This window comes from Cyprinus carpio, chromosome A6 (genome assembly GCF_018340385.1).
Source record: "Cyprinus carpio isolate SPL01 chromosome A6, ASM1834038v1, whole genome shotgun sequence".
NCBI lineage: Eukaryota > Metazoa > Chordata > Actinopteri > Cypriniformes > Cyprinidae > Cyprinus > Cyprinus carpio.
In genome coordinates, this window is record NC_056577.1 from 27,405,511 (window position 1) to 27,427,912 (window position 22,402).

The 22,402-nt window shown below is 37.0% G+C and overlaps 2 protein-coding genes across 4 annotated transcripts; one reads left to right on the forward strand and one right to left on the reverse strand.

The window, feature by feature from the left end:
• Positions 1 to 6,552: 6,552 nt before the first annotated feature.
• LOC109083138 (protein TESPA1-like) lies at positions 6,553 to 15,699 on the forward strand. Of its 3 annotated transcripts, none has more exons than XM_042758806.1 (11): positions 6,556 to 6,793; positions 8,362 to 8,515; positions 9,130 to 9,172; positions 9,912 to 9,952; positions 10,330 to 10,383; positions 10,955 to 10,994; positions 11,112 to 11,210; positions 11,803 to 12,011; positions 12,106 to 13,055; positions 14,776 to 14,860; positions 15,265 to 15,699. In XM_042758806.1, exons 2-11 carry the CDS (start codon positions 8,374 to 8,376, stop codon positions 15,357 to 15,359), a joined length of 1,758 nt encoding a protein of 585 aa, XP_042614740.1. In that variant the 5' UTR covers positions 6,556 to 6,793; positions 8,362 to 8,373; the 3' UTR covers positions 15,360 to 15,699. The 3 variants fall into 3 exon arrangements, with proteins under 3 accessions (XP_042614742.1, XP_042614740.1, XP_042614741.1); XM_042758807.1 differs by having other exon boundaries at positions 6,557 to 6,793; positions 11,115 to 11,210; XM_042758808.1 differs by lacking the exons at positions 14,776 to 14,860; positions 15,265 to 15,699 and adding an exon at positions 13,342 to 14,769 and having other exon boundaries at positions 6,553 to 6,793.
• A 322-nt stretch (positions 15,700 to 16,021) lies between these two features.
• Positions 16,022 to 22,347, reverse strand: LOC109083155 (TARBP2 subunit of RISC loading complex). Its single transcript, XM_019097985.2, has 7 exons — positions 22,098 to 22,347; positions 21,137 to 21,448; positions 20,932 to 21,001; positions 20,227 to 20,344; positions 20,015 to 20,142; positions 19,725 to 19,926; positions 16,022 to 17,112 (listed from the first exon to the last, which is right to left on the reverse strand). Exons 1-7 carry the CDS (start codon positions 22,148 to 22,150, stop codon positions 16,955 to 16,957), a joined length of 1,041 nt encoding a protein of 346 aa, XP_018953530.1. The 5' UTR covers positions 22,151 to 22,347; the 3' UTR covers positions 16,022 to 16,954.
• Positions 22,348 to 22,402: the final 55 nt, after the last annotated feature.

The window sequence follows — 22,402 nt, forward strand, 5'->3', positions numbered from 1 at the left end:
ATATCTACATGGACATACTGTATTATGCAAAGACCATAAAATTAGTTTTTGGTTTATAATACAGCATCTTAATAGTGATACAATATAATATTAGTTATAATTTTAAAATCTTACCTAGTGTAGGACTGTATGTCATCGTCTGATGAAGCAAATCTGCCCAAACAAAATCTCTGAAGGGACAGACAGTTCTTCCACCTGTTTCCTCAGTTGTTCCACTTCCTTTCAGAGACCTTCAGTCTGATCTAAAGAAAGATTGATGGCCGCAGGAACGGGAAATGAATAATGATCATGCTCCTGTTGCTGGAGGTCCACAGGCACATGATCTTCGTTAAGTGGAGGGGAAACTTCTCTACTCTGTGCCTTAGTGTTAAAGTAGAGTAGTTGTTCCACTCAGACAAAGTGGGCACTGCACCTTTTTTCAGTAGCCGGTGTCCTGAAGGGGGGTGATAGCTTAATCAAATCATCACTCTTGAAGTGACGACCGCAGACTCTTGTGTTAGGAGTGGTATTAAAATCCTCAAGTTGGATATAGTGAATCCATTTTTTACACGTTTCCTTATCCAAAAGGAAAGTATGGAAGCTAATCACATAATTACACCTTGAGGACGTCACATAATGGGACACAGCAGTACATACTGTAGATGTTGCACCTTCATGCCTAAGGCACTTGAAGCTTCTTGAACTCATTAATAAAACTTTATATTATAAAATTGTATGTTACTACAGTTAATGAAATATCTAATATATAATATAATTATTTGTAATTGCTAGTTAATCGAACATTTGACAGAAAGACCATGCTATTACCACTGCTTGCTGTTGGAGAACACTAAACCGGAAGCTAGCGTACAACTGAGATTTTAGCGGAAATGCGTAGGCGGTAGCCTATATCAGATATTTAGGTTTGGACAAAATGAAAATATATTGATATAATGTTATGTCCATGAACAGAAAGACTGTAGATTTTAATTATAAATTATAATACAACCACTTTATACAGACTCATCAGTCATATCTTCAAAGTCTAAATGGGAACAGAAGCACATTAAAACCTCATTATAAATCTGCAAATGTACAAAAAAGTTTAAATTAAAGGAGTTCCTTTGATGAACAAATTAAGCAATATTATAAATGACTTATAGATAATTAAACAAACTCTTCAGTCAAATGATAAATCTGTCACAGTAGATGATTTCTTCTCAAAAAATAAATAAAAATATAGCTGCAAGCAGCGATGGCGGGCTCAAGCCATCAGTGCAAACGCCACCCCGGTGGCATCAGGTAAACTGTGCCCAGCGGGCACATGCATTTACAGTAACCCTCTGGCACTCAGGTTTTAAGGGATACGGCAATTAACGGGTTAATTCAAAGCATCAAGACTTTGAAATCACATACACAGAACAATATTCATTAAGAAAGTGAAATTAAATGATTAATAAACTATTTATTTGAACCCTCGCTATTTTCTATTCTAATAAAAGTTTTGGCTGTGGAACATCTGTAATAGAGTTGGCTAGCTGGATGCAAATAAAGTCAAGCCTTTTATTTTTTCCCCTGTTTGCTATTTCACATTCCTGTCACTGAAGCGTTGTGGGCAAAGACACAGAAGGTAACTGAAACAATGTGGTTTAAGTCAAGGTGATTATTAGGGGTCCAAGAACATTGGTTTGTGTAGATGATGCAGTTACACAATGAACGTGTCTCTTTTCAAGTAAATTATGAGTCCTTATGTGAGTACTATTATATGCACAACATGAAAATAGATAACTAATATAGTGTCCCTTCTACACTTTTTCAGTAATGTGTGATAACTTGAGAAATATGTTGTCAATACATTAAAACTAACAAAAAGTAATGGTATTTAGGAGCTGATAGCTTTTGCATAATTACAATAATGGGCTTTATTAAAGTTTATGAAAAAAAGAATGAATGTTTATGCATTTTTTATTAATGCACATAAATGAAACATTTTCAAGTCTTTGAACAGATCTTGAAGTATTTGCTATCCTGTGGCGCCATCGTGTGGAAAACATTAGCATTGTGGCCTTGAACAACATGATAAAAGGGGACAATATTTTTTTAATGATTATAAATATTTAATGATTAGTTTACTGATAATATACCCACATTAAAATCTAATTTACTGATTCTGTATCTTATTTCATGCTTAATCATGAGTTTAATTTTCAATTTACATTTTTAAGCAGTGTTGAATGATTACTATGAGTTTCTAAAAAAAAATTTGTTTTGTTTGTTTTATTTATTTTTATTTTTTTTTTATTTTTTTTAGGATTTACATTTAAAAAAATTAGCCTACTTCAAACATTTTATGCAGCTTGAACAAAACCTGTTAATGTTTATTATAGACCACTGTAACTGTCTATAATCTAAAAAACAAATTTATTATGAAAATAAAAGTGTGTACACCAGTTAAATTGGACGATAAAGAAATAGCTAACAATAGTTTATAGTGCATGTTTTAAGTTTATAGGTGTTTGGATGTAGAAATGGACAAATCAAATGTAAAATAACGTCATCGATTTAGTTAAATATAGATAAATTTTTGTTAGAGCAAAATAATAATAATAATAAATACATGAATACATACACACATACAAAAAAAAAAAAAGCAGCCAAGACGAATGATTTTTTGTTTTTTTATAGATTAAAATTGAAGACAGACAGCAGCTGGTAAATGCAGTCACTTTAATATTCAAATCCAGTATCATGATCCACTTCAGATTTATTTCTCAACAGTTTATATTCACGTGGCTGTTTTCGTTTATATTCGCCAAGCTATTATGTATTTTGAAATAATTTTGTACTTGATTTGTTCGTTCTTGCGACGAAAAGCCAGAATCAGCGTCCTCTTGCGCTCGAGAGATCGATGTTATTCTGCCCTTAGACAGAGCTCGCGCTGTCAAATAGTATTTCTTTTCACAATTAAACAGCTCAAAAACACCTGAATTCAGCTCTTGTTGTGTTCTAATGGGTGGATTGTGTGCATTCGCGGTAACATTTTGTTTTACAAAGCTCTTAAAACTATAAAAATGCTTTTATTGTGAGTTCGTGGTGAGACTGCACGCGCTGATGCAGCGGTGATTTCTCTCTGGTCTTTCTCACTGATCTCTGGCCAGACATCAATTATTAATGAGATCTGAGCCGGTAATAATAACATATGTTTGTTCAGCTTGTCAGTGTGAATGAAACGTGTATTTATTTGTCCGTTCTCGACGAAAAACCATCACCGTGTTCTGGAGCGAAGAGCAATCGATGTGATGTTCAGCCCTTAGACAAAGAAAATCTCACAAGCACTCATAGACACTCATTTTCATCTCTATAATATGTTCTTCTAATTGTTTTGTGTTAATTCGCCGCTGTTTTAATATAAAAGGCTGTAGTTTCTGTATGTAGACTTTTTTCCATTCAAGTGTTCAGAAGTCTCGCGCTGTCAGACAGGCTGCAGCAAATATTTCATTTTAACATGTTAACAGCTCACAAACATCTGAATTTAGCTCTTGGTGTGTTCTAATTGGCGGATTGTGTGCAATCGCCGTAATATTTTATTTTTAAAAGGTCTTAAACAAGAATAAACTCGTTTGTTGTGAGCTCGTTGAGACTGCACGCGCTGTTCGGAGCGGTGACATATCTCTCGTCTATCTCTCTGTTCTCTGTCGCCAGACATCAATTATTAATAAGCCCTGACCCGCTAATAATAAGATATGTTGGTTTAGCTTGACAGTGTGAATTAAATTGATTTATTTAGTTGTATTTTTAACCGATTTAAAAGTGAAACTAAGCGAGACTCCTCCCTCTCAGTCCCGGGAATTGCTCCTGTAGAGGCGCATTTTCTCTCAGACAATGAAAGTCTCAGCACACATACATTCCTCACACAGAGCCAAAAATCCATATTAAAATCAAAATAGCCGACTTCCTGTTGGTCGTAGCTAATGACTGTAAATTAGAAAGTTGTCCGTCTTAATAAGAACAATATATGTACCGAGTTTGGTGTCTGTAGCTAAAATTAAGCCCCCCACTTTTGACAAAAGGTGGCGCTATAGAGTGCCTCCTCCACGCCCTTTTATGACCTTTTGCCAGTGTCTAGCTATCATTAATACTGATATGTGTTCTGAGTTTCATGAAATTCTAAGCATGTTATCTGCCTCAAAATCAGAATATATTATACAGAAAAATATTCCAGTTTGATATGTTGCCATGGCAACACTATAGTAGATATCAATATCCCCTAAACAGTTTTACATGGGCCGTGTTTTGTCATTATTCTGATGAAGTTTGAAGCAAATTGAGTAAAAATAAGATGCTGAATTCAAAGCATTTTGAAAATGGCACACTTCCTGCTGCCAGTTGGTGGCGCTATAATTTTGACTCCTAATAGTCACATATATGCGATCGGCATCATACAACGAACAAATTGATGAAGTTTAATTAAAATCAGGAAATGTATGTGGATGTTATTAGACACTTCCTGTTTCTTTTTTCTCGCCATAATTTCAACGCCTCGCCACAAGCAAACCATTCGAGATATCAAAAATCCCCTGGCAATTTTGCATGCCCAATGTCTTGAGATCATGTTGACCAAGTTTGGAGGCAATCGGGTAAAAAACCTATGACAAGTATATCAAATTCCAGAGCATGTGCTTTTTACATAGATCTAAATAGCTGACTTCCTGTTGGGCGGATTATATGACATGCAATACGAAAATTGTTCGGCACAATGAGATCTATATGTGTTCTGAGTTTCATATGAATACGTGCAAGTATGTGTGAGCTATACATCAACATTTCTGACTGTGTTCCTGGGGGCGCCGTAGAGCCTCTGTGCCACGCCCGGGTCCCAGCCTCTGTGGCCTCCTAATGGCCACAGATTCCAAGGTGTGTGCAAATTTTCAAGAGTTTTTGAGCATGTTAAGGGCCCCAAAAGCCCCCAAAACTTTGACGGAAAATAAGAATACAAAACCCTAAATAACCAACTTCCTGTTGGGGCGGAGCCTATGACATGGAGTACGAAAGTTGTTCGGCTTGATGAGATCTATATGTGTACCGAGTTTCATACGTCTACGTGCAAGTATGTATGATATATGGCCCTCCATATTCCAGGAGGCGCTGTAGAGCCCCTGTGCCACGCCCGTGTATCAGTCTCTGCCCGGACCTAATGGCCGCAAATTCCAAGGTCTGTGCCAATTTTCAAGAGTTTTTGAGCACGTTAAGGGCCCCAAAAGCCCCCGAGACGTTGGAAAAAAAAAATAATAATAATAATAAAAGATAATCCTAAGGAAAACAATAGGGCTCTCGCCCTCCAGGCTTGAGCCCTATTAAATTAAAGAAAAGTTCCCAGAAGTGGTACTGTCTAAAAACCTCACAGATTACAAATGGAAACATACTGACACCTAGTGTTAAACGTTTCTTATTCTGTTCAGCATTGAACACTTGTGGTTCTTTATATTTTTGTGGAAACCAATTCTTTGCTGAATAGAAAGATAAAAAACAGCATTTATTTAAAATAGAAATATTTTATAACATTATCACTTTTATCACTTTATTCATTCATCCTTGCTGTATATTATATACATTATCATTTCCAAATTTCACTGGAAATTTAATTTAGTATCTTTAAAACAATTTAAAACACTCTTTTCTTGACTGTGGCATACTGACCAATGACATCCCTCTTCTTTTTTGTTAAAATTGTGTCCAAACTGTAAATTTGCTCACATTAGGCTGGACTCTCTATTCGGCATTTTTCATAAACAGAACTTGTTTCATAACATGATCAATTAGAGTAGCTCTCATCTCATTTAAGCCTCTTCAGTATTGCTTCCTCTCACCTCTCCTCTTGCTCTTTCCACAGCTCTTCCATTCTTTTTCGCTCATCTTCCTACATCTCTGCTATTTCTCTTCCTTCATCTCTTTTCCCTCCTCCGCTCTTCCCCTCTGCACTTCACCTCTTCCTCCTATTCCTTGTCCTTTCCACAACCCACTCTACTCTTTTGAAATATCAAAGTTCCCCCCTCAAAGTTTAAATAGCACACAAGTTTATATTTAATACTGCAAAGACATACACAGCGAAAGAGAGCAAGTCAGGCCTGTTTTATGCAACACCAAATTGATGCTTCTTGTTTCACAGTTGCTAAATTCTGGCATGTTGCTGATTATGAATTACAAGTTTGGTTCTAAGAAGTGAAACAGAGTGACAAGATTTGACTGAGTTAATGGTTCAAGTGAGGGTTATGACACTCTATAATCTCATGCGTCACGGATACCTTCAAATTCATCACTTCTTTTTCAGTAAAGCAAGCCAGTGTCACACATACAATTCACAAATCCATAATAACAGATATAGCCAGTTAAAATAGTGAACTATAAACTGATTGTTAGATTAAAAAAAGCAACAACAAGTGAACGTTCAGCCACTGCGCCTTTAGGCGTGCCTTACGAAATCTTGCATGTGTATGCTTCAGCCACCAAAACTTGCTTTGTAAACGGTGTGCAACAGTATTTCCTAAAACAGTGTGTGGCCACAACATAGTTCTCATTCTAGTCACAGCAACACATCTTCCTCCTACAGCTTCCGTCAGTTATTGGGCGTCATAGCACGAGAGTTTGCGTTGGCGGGCGGCTCAACAATCGATCATGGTTCTCAATCTCCCGTGTATTTTTTTTAGTTATGCGATGGACATCCTTTAAGACGTAAGTGTGAGCGGTATGCAGGACACCAGAGTGGTGAATTATGCCGTTGCAATGAGAGTGGACTGATCGAGGCACTTTTTTTAAGGTAGGCTATGTGTGATGCGCAATGGAAACCTCAATCCTTCAGTAAAGATTGTTTCATCATTTTAAACTTCCGTGTTGCTTCTGTGTGAGGCACTTTAGACTATTTGTCTAATAAACGGCATCTTTATAAATGAAAGTGATATGGCAAATGTGGTGTTACTGAACGTGTGATTGCTGCTTGCGCGTGATTTCCTTTGTATCGCAATCTGTCTTCATACTGAGCGAACTGATGGGTGACAGCAGGGTGAGAATTACCCTATGCAGGGTTTGAGGGCATCATTGTTTGAATCTCCAGGAAGACAAAAGAAAAGGCTGGATGTGTTTAAAAAGTAATACTTTATATATAGATGTTTCAGATGAGCTTTTAAACGTTTTGGTCAGTACAAAAGTTAGCCAGTGGGCGTGTGTTCACCTTCGGTAAGACGCTCGGGGAACAGTTATCCGTTCCGCTGTAAAAGTAACCGTAGCAACGGTACAGCGCTCCAGCTATTTTAGTTACTTAATATCGTTCGCTACAGAGTGCTTTGCATATTTGTTTTCAGTTTCATTTTTGTTGTCTATTGTTGCTCACCTTTAACTTTTTTCACCTTCGTCAAAATACGCTCAGGTAATTTTTTAAGATATTTATCACACACACACACACACACACACACACACACACACATATATATATATATATATATATATATATACATATACACATACATACATACACACACATATATATATTTAAATATATATATATATATATATATATATATATATATGACAAAAAGTGTCTTGTTAAAAAAAGTATTTCAGATTGTTGACAAGCATCATTAGACGTTTACTTATAAATCTCGCTTGCCCAGAAGGTAACCATAGCAACTTTGAGGACTTTTCATTGTGATCCTCTTCAGAATGGCCAAACATAAACACCACGAATTATAGTTTTATTTTAGTTTTACATATTTCAAATATGTCTTATTGATAGGGATGCTAAAAACAATTAGGGTTGCTCGAGACGTCAATCGCTCCCTGAAAAATTATTTAAAAAAAATACCTCTCTGCAAGTCATAGTTTACACACTGACCAGCTAAACATTAGAAATCACCCACCAAGGAGTGAAAACACTATAACACATGAGCACAACCCTCCTGGTGTGACTGTAGAAGTCTCTATATAAAAATAGTTTTGAGGTATAAAGGTAAAATTCCACTTATGGCTTAATTGGATGATTATGCATTTCAAATGGTATGAATCAGAAAGATCTAACTCAGTAGGCGTTAATGTATTAATCATTAGCATCATGAGTTTCTGTAAAGCTGCTTTGAAAGAGTGTGAAGTATGGCAATAAAAAAATCAATGTTTATTTTGAGATATAACAAAGGTTACACAAAGTCTGACAATATGTAGGCCTACATTTCCCCTACACACTTTACATTTGAGAGTGATTTCAATTTCAATATTTGTTTCCAGTTTTAGTGTAGTCTAGTATGCTGCTCAAACTTTGCTTTTTTATGCAATAATGTTTGTCAGCCAGTCTCAGGTTTAGGTTAAATAATCCTGAAAAGGGTTTTCTTGCGGTAGGTGGCCACAGAGATGGAGAGTCCTTCTAAGATTGAGAGGCGCCAGGCGTGGGCAAGCAGTCGCCGCAAGATTACCGTAAGAGATACAGAACACCGCAGCCCAACAGCAAAACATCAGCCTCATTCCTCTCTCCAAGATGATGTCTTTGTGGATGGTGAGCATCAGGTTAATGTTTAATGTTCAGCTGTGTCAATAGTTTGATAATATGGAAAGAAGCTGCATATCTCATTTCCTCTTAAGCATGTGAATTGAAGCTTGTACATAATGCAACCAGGATCATTTATTGCTTCACTTTTAAACGTTTTAGCTCAGAATTTTTTTAATTTGGGAAATATTTAGCTCGAAAGCTGTACTTGTGTAATCTTTATAAATAAAACACAGCTTGGCTTGAAACTATGTTATCTATCAGAATGACATTCATGCATTTTTAAGAATCCAAATACTTTTTTTGGGACCGTTGTATGCTTTTAGTATATTTGTTTTAAGCAAAACACAATCAGATAAAAATATGTTGGACAATAGATTGGGATGAAATAAAATAATAAAACAAAATTGTATTACAGCTTAATCAGGTCACCTTATTATTACTGCCACTGTCAGAGATAAATGGCAGACCACAAACTACACAGTTACCAGCAGATAAACTTAATTTCCAAAACAGAAAGCTCATTTACACTTCTCTCTCTCTTTCTCTCTCTCTACCACACACACCCATTCTCAAATAGACAGGCTAAGATCGCTTTGTGCGTCTTTATTTTGTTTCCACAGGATGCTCTGCTGGAAAGATTGAAACCTGGCTTCAAGGTTGTGGGTGAGTGTTTGTGTGAATGCTTTCTATAAAAGACAGGCATTGTGTGTCAGTTGTAATACAATAACAGCAAGTGAGTGGAAAACCACAAAATGTTCTTGGGTTTATTTGTTGAAGGTCATGCAGGTTAAAAACATCAATCTCTAAGGGTCAAGGACCATGTTTTGTTCTATTTACAGATTGTGCTGAGGAATATTGTGTTTTCAAATTTTCCCTTTCTGGATCAGGAAATAGCAGACAAAACTTGACATTTTTGTTATTGTTTCTCACCGTTCAGACTTTGCAAGTTCCTACAACTGCTAGAGAAGGCAAACAGAAAGTGTTTTCAAATTAATTTCAAATATCAAATGCACATTTAACATTTAGGTCATTAACTTTTAGGAGTCATTTTTTTTGTAAATATATTCAGCAAATCCTGTAAATTAAATTTCTAATCACATTCATAGCAGCAGTAGTCCGAACAAAATCAACAATGCTTACTAAGCGAGTATTATTGTGGCTTCTTAAGACCTTTTTTCTTCGCCAAGTTGCAAAATATCTTTCTGAGATTTGTTTAACAAGGGCTACTGGTACAAACTGCCACAAAAATTGAAAGATGTGCTTTCTGCATCTCTATTTTTATCACAGTATTTTGCTGCATGCCCGCATCCCACCCACAGACCTCTGCTGATTCACACTTGATAAAAGTGAATTTTTAATTTATATTTCCTTTCTTTTTTTCTTTTCATTGTCTTCTCTGTAGGAATGAAGCCACTCCTGCCAAAAGCAGTCACCTAACAATAGGTAGGTTGAGGGCGAAACAAGTTGGATGTTGGATTATGATAACGTTTTTGAAAAAGAAGATTTTGATAGCGTTTAAGTGATTAAGTTTAAAACCTACGTAATCATCAGTAGAATTACAAAATGTCATTTTTACATATGCAATGAGTAGGCACACACAATCCATAGACTTTTTTCATGTCTAAAAGCATGATTAAATTAGCTAATGTATTTAATAAAGAAACATGCAAGAACTTTAAATGATGAATAACAGCCATTAGAATTGTGCAAAACTCCCACAAGCTTTTTGGAGACCTTAGCAGGTACAAGCGATTTATGACTAGAATAGCCGATGGACCTTTGCTCTATGTCTAAATCCTGGTCAAAATGTTATTCTACAGGCTCTTTGAAGACAGGTACCAGCTTTGAGGATGATCTGAGTCTGGGTGCAGAAGGTGAGTGGAAACTACACAACAGTCACTGTAACTCAGCTATAATGAAGAAGTGGTGACAGCTGGAAGTGTTTTAATATCATTAAAGAACACACCTCACCTTTAACAAACAGTTCTCTTTTGAAGAGTCTAAAATGTCTGATGAATGACAAATAGTTTCAGATAGACTTTATTTTGATTGCAACCCCCAGGTGTTATATTCCACGTCTGTGCAACATATTGGATAACTGCTAATTAAAGGCAATTTCGTGCTAGACCCTTATGCTCCCGCAGTGATTTTTGAATAATGGGTTCTTTGTGATGACAGACCTCTTTCTTGAGTGACATCCGAGCTCGTGGTTGTCAGTAAGGGTCTCACAATTAGTATGATGGCAGTGATTACATACTGTATGAAGCGGCACTGCATTTATGTTTGAAAGCGGAAGTTCAAAAGAACAGCATTTATTTGAAATATAATGTTTTGTAGCATTGTAATAGTCTTTACAATTACTTTTGATCAATTTAATGCTTTGTTGCTGAATAAAAGTACTCAATTCTTTCCCAAACTTTTACACCTGAATTATTTATTTCACAGCTACTGCATTATATGCTGCATCAGGTGCACCACAGTTTAGGTAAGAAATAGGCTGATTTTGTTGTACCATTGAGTTACCGCCTTCATTGTCTTGCTCAAGGTTACTTATTTATATTCCCACCTTTCATTGTATTTTCATGGATTGTTTGTGTGTCAGCAGCATACCTCAACAGAATCTCAACCCGTCATTGTTCAGCATGGGCCAGAGCGTCGCATCCAGTGCCTTCTCAACCACCACCAACAGGACTGTTTCCAGGTAAGAGCATGGGTGAGACAGAACACACTGGAAAAATAGTAGTACATTTAGCTGGCCTGTTGGATGAAGGTTCCCCACTTAGTGCCTGGCAGAAAATAGCCAAAACACTTTCTTCCAGTATGCATTTTACTTTCATGTTCAAGATGGATTTGTCCTTCTGATGTGCTTCTAAAGTCAAACTGCAAATGGTTTTGGCAGAGCTAAGCAAGGTTGGTTGCAAATGTAGAGTGATGCATGATAAAGTAGTACATTTATGTGTCGTGCATGACAATAAAACCCTGCAATATAAATAGCGTGTATGTGGAATATGTGGCCTCACTGATAAGTATGCCAACTGCTCAGTTTTTTTCAATTTTTCTGCATTATTCAGTTCTAACAATAACAAAATGCTACACCCCTGTTGGTATTTGAAAGCATAAAATTATGCAAAAAATTCAACAAATAAACATGAAAGGGATGAAGAATTAAGGTCTACGCTGGATTTCCGTGGGCATAGATTCCGTGCATGTCTACCTAACCAGAGTTCACTCTTTACTTTTGTTTGTTTTCTTAAATATCTTTTGCCATTCATGCCATCTCAAAAATTCCCCAGTGTGTCTGAGGTCCTCCACATGCGTGCTGAAGATGCAGAAGAGACCCTTTTTCAGCTGGGTTTCGGATGCGAGGAACCGCAGGTCACTGCCCGCATCCCAGTGCGCTTCTTCAACTTCCCATCCCAGTTAAGAGGCATCAACTTCCGCCTGTTCCTTGAATCCCAGCTCTCCAGGATACGCCAGGAAGACCCCTGTCTTTCATTAGCAAGTAAGGAATTCAGAGTTTCAGAATGTTGCACATATTACAACTGTAAAAACGTTGTCACATTCCCTCACCTTCATCATCTATGGTTTTTGCACAGGTCGTTTCCGACAAGTAGAGGCATTGACGGCAATGGCCAATGCCTTCTATTCGTTGTACTCCCATGTGTCACGGACGCCGCTTCAGAAGCTTGCGCCACCCCAGTTAACCTTCACCTCCCCAATTGTGGAGAGGACCATGTCTCGAGCCAGTGTCCGCAGTGAACCGCGCTCACCTGTTGAAAGACTAAAAGACACTATCTCCAAGATGTGCTTGTACACGGGATCCCGTGGCTCGGACTCCACGTCTCCAAGCAATTCACCTCGCAAGCGGAAATGCAGTCTGTCAGATGTAGTTGAGAAAAGTGCAGAAAATGACAGTGAAGAGTTATGTCTTCAAATGGGAGTAGATGTTTTGGAACAAGACTTGGACTGGTTTATAGAGAGCAAGAAAGAACTTGAGGAGGAAACGTATGGGGAGAACACAGAAAGGACTGATTCCTTGGACCATATACCTTGTCAGTCACTATCTGAGGTGACAAATGAAAACATACACAACTTAGACCATGCATTAGCAGAGTGTACACCTTGTCTTGAACTAAAACCGGAGATGGACGTGAAGTCCAAAGGTTGTACCCTGCGTTCTGTTCTTTTGAATAGCTCCAGTGTTACCATGGAACCTGTTCCTATCATTGCCCATGATATCATATGCCCTCAGGTTGTTGAATATGTGAATCAGGCACCTTATCGCTGCCTTCACACAAATAGTATGGATATCGAAAACTCAACATTTGCACACCAGACGACAAATAAACCTTCTGTAAGACAATCAAATGCAATAAATTTACCAGAGTCAGAGTTATGTCAGATCACAATCACTGGATGGGAAGACGACACCACCCTTTCCAACAGAGACATACAGGAGCAGAGTTCATCCAACATCAAGAGGTTCCTAAGTCCAGCAAAACCACTTAATCTGAGCAAACAAGGCAACTCCTTCGAGCTGGAAGAGGTACGCTATCTCTTTATCATTTTAATGCATTTCCTGTCAAGAGCAGTTGCCCACACAGATTCTCCCGTTAGACGTCATTAACAGAGTATTATTCAATTCTTTATAACTGAATCCACCTCCAGACTTCCTCTTTGTGTTACATCTCTGCATAGAAATTATATTGTGACTTGTCATTTATAACACCGCAAACTTTTGTGGTATCACTTTTTACACAAAAAGGATGTACAGTACAGCATTATCTTATAAAAATTCACCAAAATGTTTTTTTTTTCTTCATGTTCCAAAGGTTGTAGTACATTACTAGTGACCAGACTGACTTACCACAGGTGACATTTTTCCAATACCTCCATTTTAGTAAAGTACACTATTATTTTTAGAAGACAATTACTGCAATTGACCAAAATGATTTTTTTCCCTCACGTTTCAAAAGTTGTAATACAGTACTAATGACCAGGCTGACTTACTACAGGTGAGATTTTGCCAGTACACCCCGTCATGTATGTACAGTACAGTATTATTTTAGAAGAAAATTACTGTAATTTACCAAAAAGTTTTTTTTTTCATGTTCCAAAGGTTTACTACATTTCTAGTGACCAGACTGACTTACTACAGGTGTTGTAATAAAGTTTGTGATTTCTAAAAATAATACTGTACTGTACATGCATGAAGGGACGTATTGGCAAACTCTGACGTAGTAGGTCAGTATGGTCACTAGTCATGTAATACAACCTTTGAAACATAGGGGAAAACACTTTCAGTGAATTAAAGTTTTTTCTTTTCTTTTCTGAAAATAGTAGTGTACTGTACTTGTATAAATTGAAGTTTTCTAAAAAAATAAAACTGTACTGAAAATTTATGGAAGGAGGTATTGACAAAATATCACTAGGAATATAGCCTACTATAGCAACTCGAATTTGAAAATAACATGTAAGTGAATTACTGTTTTTAGTAAACAATAATTGAGTAATGTGCACGTATAAAGTGAGATACTGGCAAAAGCACATATATTGTAAGTCAGTTTTCCCATTAGCCATTTACTATAATCTTGAAGAAAAAAGAAAAAAAAATTATAAATTTGAATGAACAATTTGACTTAATTTTCAGACAGTCTCTTAAGCAGCCTAGGCAAATATACAGTGAATATCAAAGCTAAAACTAACTTCACCACGCTCAGTAAGCACGACAGAACAGAACACGAGTAAAGACAACAGTAAGAACGACAGAACAGAACATCAGTAAAGATGACAGTAAGGATGACATAACAATACGACATAAACAGAGGACATACACATCAACATATACTAATTTAGCTGAACAAGTAGGCAATGACTGTAGACAAGGACAAATGTGTAGTACAAAGCAGTCGGTTTATTTTTGGCACAAGTGGAACCTCATACTGAACTGTCCCTTTAAGCATTCAAATGTGGAATGTATCTCATCCATATTTGTGTTTTGGACATGAATGATGTCTCAAACTTACAATTTTCCCCTAATCAATGAACGACAGTAGTATCATAAAAACTTTAGGGTTGGCTTATTTGACTTTGGCTAGTAAGCAACATGCTAAAACCACAAAGAACACGTTTTCAAATGCATAGCAAGCTAGCATTGAGGAAGCATGTTTTGTAAAGGAAAACAGCAACTTGGCAAAGTAAAAATCTAGTTTTCTATACTGTTACTTTGTTGTGGGATGAACATTAAGTATAGGGTTTCAATTCAGGTTCACAGTGCAGAGGAAGAGGAAGCCACTTCATCAGAATTCTGCTCCACAGTCACATTGTCCGTTTCGACGCATCAACACAAATGTAAGTTGCATGAGTAGTCCTTATCATGATTAGAACTCATGAGGCAAATATTAACCACTAACTTGACTAGTTCTTGATCAGTTTAATAAAATAAATCCAGTTGAACAGCTGGTAATCAGTAAAATAAGCAAAATCAGCCTTACACAGAAAGCAGCATGTGTTAATGTGGTGATATAGGGAGGTGTTTTGCTGACTTGTTAAAAACACATCATATGTGGTACGGTACATTGGTCTGGCTGATCTTGTCAGCCTTATCACATTTCAGGGAAACAACCTAACAGGAAGTCGCAAGAAAATCTGCATACTATCTTTTTTTGGTTCACAGAAACAGTTGAAACTGAATTGTGTACTTTGACTATATAAAACATCAGTGTTTTTTTTTACGCATTGTTTCTCTTTCCCAGCGTCGCCCCTGCGAGGGGACAGTTTTCAGTCGGATAGCAGTGGATATGCTGAAGAGGATGTGCACCATTCCCTCTTAACTCCAGAAAAAACATAACATTAAATCTCAGGCTAATGAAGCACAAAGTACATCTACTAATATCCTTAAAGTGAACATGAAATGGTGTTTGCCAACCTATCTTTATCTTTGGAATAGCTTGCACAGATAAGCCATGCACAGAAAGACCAGGAGCATGTATAAATTTGCTTTTATGTAACTCTAATGTGAAAACCAACAGCCTAGAATGATGCATACAATCCGGTTTTGAAATAGTTTTATTTGTATTAGGCTTCTCATTTTGTGCACTTTTTGGGTTTCTTGTTCAGATGGATGACCTGCTGTACATATTGCCTTTATTTGTAATTCCAAAATGGTAATAAATAATTTATTTGAACTATTTAGTTTTGGTAGACTGGTTAAGAAACTTGTATGATAATATAGAGGTGACTCAGAAACACAAAATTAATGATTTGATTACAGAAATGTTGTCCATAAGAAACTCTTTTCATTCTCATTGAAACCAAGTATGTGAATACAAAACAAGCTCAGTTTTAAAGTTTATTAGCATAAACATTCTTCAGATCCACTACTGACATTAAAAATCTAACTCTGTTGCCCTCTTGAGGCAGGTTAGGTAAGTACTACAGGACCACATGTTCGCAAAATATGGAAAGGAGATGAATAGAATTTGCTAAATGACTAAATGCCCATAGCAGAGGTTAATGTAAATTTCAAGTTTATTGTTCAAGATAAAATATTCAATAGATCACAGATTCACCAATTTGGTACAAATTACATCAGTTGTCACAGAGTCATATACTACTGTTGTTGGTCATATACTATTATATTGAATATGAACAATTCAGTCTTTGCCAGTCCAAATTTAATGATGCAGCCTGTGAGGCAGAAACACTTACACAGAGGTAGATATTTACCACAGACTGTCAGCCCAATGTTAAAAATGATATTATTTTCAATAGCCGACAGAAAAAGTCTTTATTTTACTAATACGTTCTATGAAGCAAAATAAATGTTAATGAATAACTCCTATTATTAAAATATAATGAAAATAAACTGTACAAAAGTGAAATATTAACAGTTAAAAAAAGTCATGCTGTCCTAGGTTCATCAATTCATCAAGGTCACAGAGCAAATTCTCTATGCCATAATTTAAATGCAAAAAAAAAAAAAAAAAAAAAGAAACTAGATGGAAAGTTAAAAGATGAAACCTTCTGGGCAAAGTTCAGTTATTTGTTAAGAAATACATATGACTTTTTCCAAATGAATCGCAGAGATAAATTCACTCACACTGAACACCTGTGAACCTTTGTCCTCGGGTTTCAAATTAATAGTGTTCCCTGCCTTTGTTTTGTGGCACTGAGGAGCCAGGGTACACACTTTTGGTGTCATATTCAAGGTGAAAATGAGGAAATCAGTACGTCCTCCAACTGATTTCACAGCTGGTAGCAGTAAGGACTCAAACACAAGGGCCTTGCAGGCAATTATAGTGCACCTACTGCTACAAACAAACAAGCACCTCATATTACACAACTGGGGGCAGAAGAGGTAAGCTTCAATTCGCCTGATTTTCCTATTTTCCTCTGGGTAGCAAACAGAAAACAAAAATGTTACAGGAGAGCTGTTACTGTGGTTTATTTCCCTCCTGCCATGATCTTGAGGTACTGAAGGGCGTTGTGGGCAGCGCTGACACGTGCTGCATCCAGGCTGGAGGCGAATCCGTGGCAGACGGTAATGGGCTGCGTGGACAACTCTACCAGACACTGGTAAAGGCCACTCAAACTGCGCTCCTCTGAATAAAGTCAGAAAAATAGTAAGTTTCTAAGAAAACAGTACTGGTTTTGTTTTGCTTATTCCCCTGAGTAGTGTAGTTAGTGGTTTCAAGATCTTTTGGGTGAACTATTCTTTTAAAACACTTAAATGACTTAAAGAGCACCTATCATGGAATTTTGAAATTTACCTTTCATGTAGTGTGTAACATAGATCTAAGTGAACAAAAACATCCTGCAAAGTTTGAAATATGACAGTGCACCGTATATAAAGTTATTGTCTTTCAAAAGTAAGAGTCGACTCTGAGTCATTTTTATGAATCGTTAGAAGACCGAAGCTTTTTCTCTGACTAGATGACGTCAACTTGTCAAGTTATTTGAATACGATACGCCCACTTATTGCGCTCCAAGACGCCAGTGAAAAAACTAGAAAACATCATGGCGACGAGACGCTGTGTTCTGAAGTGCGACTCAAAAGCAAACTTTTTTCATCTGCCCAAGGATGAGCATTTGAAGACTAAGTGGCTACAATTCATATATACGACTGTACCACAGAAGTATAGTCCGAGCCTTGTGCATTGTTCACGCCATTTTGAAGACGATTGCTTTACCAACTTAAATGCAATCAAACTTGGATTCGCGAGCCGGCTGATATTGAAGGAAGGTTCAGTTCCAAGTGTATTTGCATCAGCTTCCTCCTCCGTATCACAACCTGTAAGTGTTATTAATAATTGTTGCTTTTACGTTTTATGTAACATGCTTAATAATTGTTTGGTTTGTTGTGTAAGCATCGTTTAGCTTCTAGGTCTTCAATGACAACTGTATTGAGATATGTGAATTGTTTGTCGTTGTGTTGTCTGATCAGTATTTTAAAGTTGCAAATTGTTTCTGTGTAGTTGTAGCCCCAGTTAAATAACTATTACTATGTTAATTTTTTTATATATGCTTTCTATCTTTTCAAAGTACATATAATGTGTTTCCAGGTAAAGCACAATATTACTGTCTTACTGAAGTAGTTCTAAAAATTCGCAGTGAACCTAAGAATATGTCGATTATTGTAGACTGACGTCATTCTAATTTTTTTGTTTATTAATAATTTGTGTGGTGTAGCACACAGACTTTATAATAATTGTGTAACTGCTCTTTATTGTGCTGCACTGGCAGTTACAGGGTTAATGCGGGAGAGATGAGTGATTTCGGCTGGTGCTCCTGTGAGCGTCTTTTGTCTGTCGTTCTTCAAACATTACAGTAGACATATTTTGGTTTACAAACTGTATTGTTTAATCAGTTAGTCACGTTAGCACTCGGCTAACGTATCCACCTAGTGTTCACAGTTTAGCAGCTAAACTTTAGCTGTGGGCACGATTCGCTTGCATAAGTGTTTTTGTATTTTATGTCATTATAAGAACGGATTGATTATATTATTGTTTTATGTAAAGGTGCTTTGTCAATGGTAGCGCTGGCTAACTGGCTCAAGGACTCATCTCTGTGCCAATCACAACAGGTTTGGCCAGGTGACCAATCAGAGCAGAGTAGGCTTGAGGGAGGGAGGGGCTTGCTCCGAACTTGCTTGAAACGAATCATCTCCTAATCATTGGCAAATGACTCTAATATTAAATGTATATTCTGAGAAAATTACAATGTTTTCTGATCTTAGATGCATTTAAACCTGTTGTAGGGCACTCCAACACAATATTAGGACACTTTAAAATACCATATGACCTGCTCTTTAATAGGCTTGTTAGACTAGCCTTGTCACTGGACGTCACAAAAAAAGGTTAAACTGAAAATATATAGGATCAAATGCACAGAGAGAGAAATTGACCCCTAACCTTAATATACTAGGATTAAACCCAAGCCAAGTGGCAAAAAAACTTAGCAGTTGTTTTTGATTCGGATTTTAACTTTAAAGCTCATGTACGTAATATTACAGAAACTGCATTCTATCATCTGAAGAATATTGATCAAGTAAGACCATTTCTGTCACTGAGCAATACATAAAAAATGTGTGCATGCATAACTAGCAGGCTTGACTATTTGTAATGCCCTCCTTTCAGGTCTACCAAAGAATACAATTAATCAACTACAATGAATCCTAAACGCTACTGCCTGAATATTAACAAAAAGAGAGATCACATTATTAAAGTCATTACACTGCTTACCTGTTAGTTTTCATATTGATTATAAAAATAATGTATTAGTTTATAAGGCATTGCACGGATTTGCTCCAAACTATCTTTCAAAAATGCTTCCAGTACATGAAACCAGAAGGACTCTCAGATCTTCAGATTCTTTTCTTGTAACTGTACCTCAACTGCTCCTCGCCTCCAGAACAACCTTCCGGAGGACGTAAGATGTGCTGAAATTATTCATAGTTTTAAATCTAAATTAAAAACTTCTGTTTTAGTCTGGCCTTCCTGTAATGTCCTATAAAATCATTGTATATTTTATGTTTTGTTTTTCCATCATTTTTAGTTGTTTTAGTTTTATGTTTCATATTTTAATCATTTATTTTAATGGATTTATTTCTATTTTGTATTTGGTTCCTTCTTGCTTGTAAAGCACTTTGAACTGTATTAACTTGTTTGGAATAGTGCTATATAAATAAAAATTAGCTTACTTGCTTGTATCTTACCTATGTCAAGGTAGCTGACATCAAAGCGCTGTTCCTCAGAGAGCTCACGAAGGAGAGAACAGAAATTGGAGTCATTGGAGTCGGGTTGGCCCAAAGGATGACAGCGCAATTGTAGGATCTTCTCCCCGGCAGAGTTCCGCAGAGAGTCCCATGTGCAACCGAGACCTTTAGACTTCCCTCCCTCTAGCCTGCCACCTGTTTGCTGTTGAAGAAAGATGTTTTCAAACTGGCACATTCATAAAACCACAATAAAATTTTATTTACAGCTTAGTAAATACTGCACGTCTTACCATACTGAAGGTGTCATCTTCTGCTTCGGCCTCATGGCCACTACGCATGTCCACTGGTACATCATGGATACGAGAGAGCATCTTTGCAGCTGCATTTCTTTTAGCAAGCTTTTTTGATGTGCCACTACCTAAAAACAAGATTAAAGAGATCCAATACTTTGAATGGACTGCATATTTAAAAAGAATCACCATAGAAAAAAAAAAGGTTGTACCTATCTCAACAAATCTTTCCACCCTGCAGGTCATTGTAAACTCTTTGCGGTGTGCAGGTCCAGATTCTTGCGTGACTGTGTACTCAGGTAAACGCCAGCCTTTCTGCACTACTAGCTCCTGTGGAAATAACATTTTTAAGCACAATCAACATAAGCTTCATGGTGTTAGTATAGTAATATACATGTATATTTGATAGGACTTACCAATAACAAACAATATACAGTATATGCTAGTTTTTCTCTGCCAGGTTAAAAATAATGATTATTTCATGCAATCTCTAACGTGACACACTTTTTAAAAATTAAAAGAAAAATATACATGTGTATATATTTTGAACTTTAATACACACTTATACACACAGTTCAAGCTAGAAGTAAGCACTGACACTATCTGCTTCCGATATTGGCTTACACAGACTGATGTGGATGATTAAAAAAAAATGCTAATATCAGTTGATATTATTCATGCTTAATTGCCACATCAAAAAGTAGCACATGCAGATACATAACATGTTTCATATTTCTGAGGGATTTTAGACTTGTTTTATTCATAAAGTGTCTCCTAGAAATGAGACGCATGTTTCTGTGCATGTTTTTCTGTGCATGTGTGCGATTCATAGTCATTTAGTGTACAATGGCCAATTTTTCTCTTTAACCATTTACAAAGTCGGTTCCGATTTTGAAATGTATGTCATTGTCTCTCACCTGCAAAGCTCCGACTGGATTGCACTCAGCTTGTTGTGTTGAACTGGATGATTTCATCTCTGACTGAGGGCTAAAACACATCGGACAAAATAAATAAATAAAAATCGGCGTAAAAGCCAGAAACCTTTGTTAAATCTTTAGTTTTCGGAAAAACAGAATTTGTCACGTATTTTCTGTTCAAATGGGCACAAAATCTGATCTTTACCATTCTCCCTCCATATCAATCCCGACAAACCCTTCTCCCTCCATCCCATTCCCTCCAATCTCTCCCAGCATTCCTCCTTTCAGCATTTTCAGGGCAGCTTCGGCGGCTTTGTGCTTGGCAGCTTTCTTGCTGGGGCCCTGGCCAGTGCAGTTGATTTCTCCCACAGACACGCGGAAGGTGAAGTTGGGCTGGTGGGCCTGACCCTCAGCCTTCAGCAGGTCATACACTGGAGTCTTGCCTATCCGCGTTCCATATTCCTGCAGCAGACTGATGGGCGTCTTCCCGGGGTTCACAGCCAGCATTTGCTCAATACTGTGAACAGAGAAACACAAAGCCACATAGAGAAAGATCAGATGTTGCAGTCTAATCAAACTCTAAATGTGACAGTTTTTTTCAAGTAAGAAAAGTTTTCAATAAACAACACAAAACTATGCATTACATAGAATGCATAGAAAGTAAACTTCATTTATCAAAAACCATGCTGTCAACAACAAGATGCCGAATATTTAAAATCATTTTCAAGGAATTTTGAACCATAATATTTTGACTTAAAACCTAGTGATTTTTGAGCATCGTCGATTCTAATGTTCGATGTAGACGGGGATTCAACAATTCGATTATAGAGTAATACCGATTAACGTTATATCAATTTAGTGATTCTAACGTTCCATTTAGACAGTACTTGAAACCTTCCAAATGAACAGTGATTCAAATGTCAGCTGTGATGATTCGAACGCTCAGTTTAGACAGTGATTCAATCATTCGATTATACAGTGATTGTAATGTTCGATTTGGACAGTAAGTAGAGCTACACAAACGTTCATAAAGTGTGCAGGAAATACTGGACCTGTTTGTGTTGTCGTTTCAAAAACGCGGTGTATTTGCAAAATATAACTGTAAGAATTCTATTTTTGTCGTGGTAATTTAATGAGCCAACAGCCGGTCGGTTGTTCATTTTTACCTGGTATACCCAGAGTTTCTCTTGTCGTTATCCGGGCTTTTCTCGTCGTTCATTCCCCAATAACAGATAGAGAGCTGACTTGTTTCGGACTGCAGAAACCCCCCGAGGTGACTGTAACCCCCCTGATATCATTAATAGGTTTCCGTGCGGGAAGGACTGAGACACGAGGAGACAGTAAACCCCTCTCTCTCACACCGTCCCGCATCACACAACACAACCGGACTGAATTTTGAAGCGGACTACAAAAGCGGCCATAAGCTTTCATAATAAAAGTCTCGACAGTGGCAGATGCCACGAAGCCTGCC

Excerpts from the sequence above, each read along its gene's own strand:
- LOC109083138 (XM_042758806.1), top strand. The coding sequence starts at position 8,374 with ATGGAGAGTCCTTCTAAGATTGAGAGGCGCCAGGCGTGGGCAAGCAGT. Across the intron at positions 10,995-11,111 it reads TCAGGTGCACCACAGTTTAG|CAGCATACCTCAACAGAATC; the intron begins GTAAGAAATAGG and ends TTTGTGTGTCAG. Across the intron at positions 14,861-15,264 it reads TTCGACGCATCAACACAAAT|CGTCGCCCCTGCGAGGGGAC; the intron begins GTAAGTTGCATG and ends TCTCTTTCCCAG.
- LOC109083155 (XM_019097985.2), bottom strand. The coding sequence starts at position 22,150 with ATGAACGACGAGAAAAGCCCGGATAACGACAAGAGAAACTCTGGGTAT. Across the intron at positions 20,345-20,931 it reads ATCCAGTCGGAGCTTTGCAG|GAGCTAGTAGTGCAGAAAGG; the intron begins GTGAGAGACAAT and ends TTATTTCCACAG. Across the intron at positions 17,113-19,724 it reads TGTCAGCTACCTTGACATAG|AGGAGCGCAGTTTGAGTGGC; the intron begins GTAAGATACAAG and ends GACTTTATTCAG.